The 4,688-nt window shown below is 36.8% G+C and overlaps 1 protein-coding gene across 2 annotated transcripts in view; it reads left to right on the top strand.

Annotated features, from left to right (window-relative positions):
- The window catches only part of RAPGEF2 (Rap guanine nucleotide exchange factor 2), a 222,615-nt gene that overhangs the window by 213,914 nt on the left and 4,013 nt on the right, over positions 1-4,688 (top strand). The window contains exons 27-29 of one of the 2 annotated variants that reach the window (XM_023532718.1): positions 1,381-1,503; positions 2,707-2,932; positions 3,453-4,012. In XM_023532718.1, the coding sequence (XP_023388486.1) occupies positions 1,381-1,503; positions 2,707-2,932; positions 3,453-4,012 (909 nt within the window). The remainder of the gene's footprint in view (positions 1-1,380; positions 1,504-2,706; positions 2,933-3,452; positions 4,013-4,688) is intronic. The other variant, XM_023532719.1, reaches the window with a different exon arrangement.

Genomic DNA, 4,688 nt, shown 5'->3' on the forward strand with positions numbered 1-4,688 from the left:
AAACACATGAGGTGAAATAAAGGGATAAATATTAAATTTCATTGCCTCTTCTTTAATGCATTCTGTTAAGTCTAAGAACATTAAAACTAGCATTAATTGAGATAGTTTCAGGCTATAAATCCTTTTGTTCCCCACCCTCATTCTACTTGATCCTACACTTGACACTTCTGAACACCTTTTGCGTGGTCTCTATGACACGACCATTTCCTGGGCGTTCTTCTCCCTTCTCTTTCATCTATTTATTTAATAAATCTTAATTACATGGAATTCCTTAGAACTCTTTTGTTTGCTTTCCTTGCTCTTCCTTTTAGCTCTTGGCTCTTGACTTCCATCCTGACATGCCACTTCCCCAGAGCGAACATATCCAACAACGTGAAAATACCTGTTTCGAGTTCAAACTTGACTTCTCAAATAATAAATATTATTTTTTCCCAATTGTTGTCTGACATGTTGTTGAATAAAGATGGTGATTACATTAAGATTTAGAACCTAAAGTAAAAATCAGAAGCAGTCCATTTGTGGAGCACTCTGGAAGGTGTCAGTCTGAGACCAATCTCCAGGTGTCTTGTGCCGTCTGTAAGCTTACTGTTTATACTGTGACGAGCACAGAGACCACTGAAAATGTAAATAGGTTGACACTAAATGCAGTATTAAATCTTAACACAAAAGTTTTTTTTTCATTATCAACACTATTTCTTTTCAGTCTTGAAATAGATATTTATTTATTTTTCTCTGATAGGCATAAACTCTCCACAAGCTTTAAAGAAAATTCTTTCTTTATCTGAAGAAGGAAGTCTGGAGCGCCACAAGAAACAGACAGAAGATACGATATCAAATGCATCTTCACAGCTTTCTTCTCCTCCCACTTCTCCACAAAGTTCTCCAAGGAAAGGTACAACTAAATTAGTGTTTCCCTTTATAGTGATCTATGCATTTCAGCTATAATGAATTCGAATAGAGAGCTTTATAAACAAAAACTAATACCTTCCTGATTTATTTTTTCATTGTATTAACACGGGTCTTGATTACCTTTTTTGTTGCTGTCTTGTTTTAATTTTACCCAATCGGACTTTCCTCTTCACATTGATGCTTTTCTTATATTAAAATAATAGACAGTTTTCTGCCATATAACCCTCCAGGATACTTTATTTTCCTACCCTTAACTGAGTGGGTATTAAGCCAATAATAAATGCTAAGATACTTTTCCCTAGAGGAAGGCCAAAAAGGTTAAATAAATTGTGAGATTTCACTGAAACAACAAATACCTCTTCTGTTTTACTTTTTAGATATTGCAGATATCTGTGCATTTTGTGTGGGTATCAGTCTCTGCTCTCCTTGTTAAATGGATACATCTAAATTCTTTTCTCATCCTGTTGTTAGGTGGCATTGGCAATCAGCTGAGATCTTTTGGCTCCGGGCAGTTGGACTTAACCAGTTCCTCCTCTTCTCTTGGAAGTGAGAACAGTAACAAGAATAACAATGCACCACGGACCTATGGGATAGGTGGGGTTTATAGAACCAGAAATGGGGTGGGAAAGAGAGGAATTATCTCATTAGTTAAGGAAAATGGGAGAATTCCTCTAAATGTCAAGTGCTCCATCTGAGTGATCCTTTTCTCTAGAGATGTTTTTTCGAATAGGCTGTTCAGGGAAGGCTTTAAATCTTATCTGTCAGAACTTGTAATGTGGTTTATAAAAAGACATTTCATAGATGAACACATTAAATCTTATCAAGACCTGTGCAACCTTTAAAAAATAAATCAGGAATTAAAAATTTACTGAAAGGATGGGGAAATACTATTTAGAGGGTAAATGAGCAACAATTTAAGTGCTCTAGATTTAACTTTTTATTAGCTGAGTGGCATTGAAACATTTGTATCGCATACATAGAATCATATAAAATCAATACTTTAAGTAATACAAGATCCTTAGTGGTGTTTTCAAAGAAATGAGTACTCAGAAAGAAGATATGAAGTTTTTCATTAAAAATATCAAGATAAGTGTGTTTCCGATTTTCAAAGTTATTTTTAGCAACAAAGAGAGTAAAGTGTCCTACAGGTCAAAAAATGGACATCTGTTTAGGTATTTTTAAAAGTGATGGTCTAGGGAGAAAGTGGAGATTTTGTATATTACACTCTTCAAAACAACTGGCTTTTATGCGATTTGCCCAATATATTATTAATGTCGAAAAACCAAATAGCAGAAATCCAAAGATATTTTCTTCAGGTTTTATTTCTTATGCGTCCACTTAAAATTATAAGTATAATGCAAATTTCCAGTTGAATGATTCTATGCCATAAAGTTCTAAAAATTGAAAACCATTGGAAACAAGATTACTGACTTTGCGGTTTGGAAAAGAACATACTTTTAAATCTGATCATAGTTATTCTTCATAGTTTCTTTTATATAGCTAATAATAATGGTGAAACTTGTATTTAAGGGACTAAGAATAGTCAAGTAGTACCATGATTTCTGCATCATATCCTGGCCCACATAATAGTGTTTTCTTTTTTCCTCTCTAAACGTTTATTAAGCAAATTAAGCTTCATTTGAGTAAAAATTTACCTTATCTCAGTCACCTGCTCTCCACAAGTAAAAGGTTTTCCCCGCTTTGGCCTATATTTTGTTTTTACTTCTGTTTGGTAGACTTCAGTTTTATGTTCTAAAGCTACAGCATCTAATTAACATGATTGTATTTCCCATGCAGGCTATACTTTGGCTCCCAGTGGTACCGTGGATAATTTTTCAGATTCTGGTCACAGTGAAATTTCTTCACGATCCAGTATTGTCAGCAATTCTTCCTTTGACTCAGTGCCAGTCTCTCTGCATGATGAGAGACGCCAGAGGCATTCTGTCAGCATCGTGGAGACAAATCTAGGTGTGGGCAGGATGGAAAGGCGGACCATGATTGAACCTGATCAATACAGCTTAGGGTAGGTGCCTTTTCTTTAGTGTTCTGTACCTTCTTTCTTCCATCTTTGAAAAATTAGGGTTTTTTTCCTGGTGTGTATTTGTATTTATCTTACACAATGCCTAAGAACTTTCTCCCATCCCAGTTACTAATTTTCACAATTTCTAGGTTATTAAGTACCACGCCATTTTTGTTGTGCTTTTTGAGTTAGGTGTATTCTTATTAGAACACAGTTCTGTGCTGAAGGCAGAGGGTGACTTTAGGATATATCTCAGTTCTTTTGTATGAGCTGTCTTCCTGAAATAATAAGATTATTTTGAGCCTTATAAGGAAAATGTTCATTTATTGTAAGGAAGTAATTGTTCTAGTCTCTCCATATTTATTTTATAAGGTGAGAAAATTGGATGTGACAGACTGGCCACTATAATGCATTTGGGCGATGGTTTCATTGCCACCTTCCTAGGAAAAAGTATTTTGCTTTTATCATAGGTTTATTAGTTACCAGTCGTGCTTTTTCTTTTTCATTTTTTTTGATTGCTTAGATCCTACGCGCCAATGTCTGAGAGTCGGGGCTTATATGCTACAGCGACAGTAATTTCTTCTCCAAGCACAGAGGAACTTTCCCAAGACCAGGGGGATCGTGCTTCACTCGATGCTGCTGACAGTGGCCGTGGGAGTTGGACCTCGTGCTCAAGTGGTTCCCATGATAATATACAGACCATCCAGCACCAGAGGAGCTGGGAAACACTTCCATTCGGGCATACTCACTTTGATTATTCAGGGGATCCTGCAAGTGTATGGGCCTCAAGCAGCCATATGGACCAAATTATGTTTTCTGATCATAGCACAAAGTATAACAGGCAAAATCAAAGTAGGGAGAGTCTTGAACAAGCCCAATCCCGGGCAAGCTGGGCCTCTTCCACAGGCTACTGGGGGGAAGACTCAGAAGGTGACACAGGCACAATAAAGCGAAGGGGTGGCAAAGATGTTTCCATTGAAGCCGAAAGCAGCAGCATGCCATCTGTGACCACAGAAGAAACCAAACCTGTCCCCGTGCCTGCCCACATAGCTGTGACATCAACTGCTGCAAAGGGACTTATTGGTAAGCTTTTTGGGGAGCTTGTCATGTCTGCATCATGGCCTTAATCTAACTTATTTCAAAAGTAAAATCATGTGTTTGTGGTTCTTTCCCCCACTGCTGGATAGGGTTTGAAATGAATAGTGGTTAAGAGCCCAGATTCTGTGGTCAGGTACATATAAATATTTTCCATCGTAGTATATATACATTCAATACATCTTCACTGTCAGGATCAGTAGGTTGTCATCGATATTTTCTGGTCTCATATTGATTCTTTTAGCTGAAAATTATCAGGAAGGATAGCCATTCTTTGTAGAGGAAGCATTTTTGTTTAATTGAAACTTTTAAGTATTTTATTATTGTGTTTCGTTCCCTTGGATGAAGTGTAGTTAGAACTTATACTTGGCTTCTTTATCTTCTGATGATTTTTGTTACGCAGACAAATTATTTCTGTGCTAAACAAATTTCTCACTATACACTATGGAATAAGGGAGAGAGTGCTCAGACATATCGTGATGAGTAAAAGCTTAGGAGTCAGGTAGATTGGGGTTGAGATCACTGTTTTGCTACTTCGTAGCTTTGTGGTATTGGACCAAGGTACTGAGCTATGTCTGTTTCCTCATCTGTAAAATGAGTTAAATAATTTTTTCTAATACAGTTGGTGTGAGGATTAAAGGAATTCTCAGCGAAGTGCTTAGAA

The sequence above is a fragment of the Pteropus vampyrus genome, unplaced genomic scaffold (assembly GCF_000151845.1).
Source record: "Pteropus vampyrus isolate Shadow unplaced genomic scaffold, Pvam_2.0 Scaffold88, whole genome shotgun sequence".
NCBI lineage: Eukaryota > Metazoa > Chordata > Mammalia > Chiroptera > Pteropodidae > Pteropus > Pteropus vampyrus.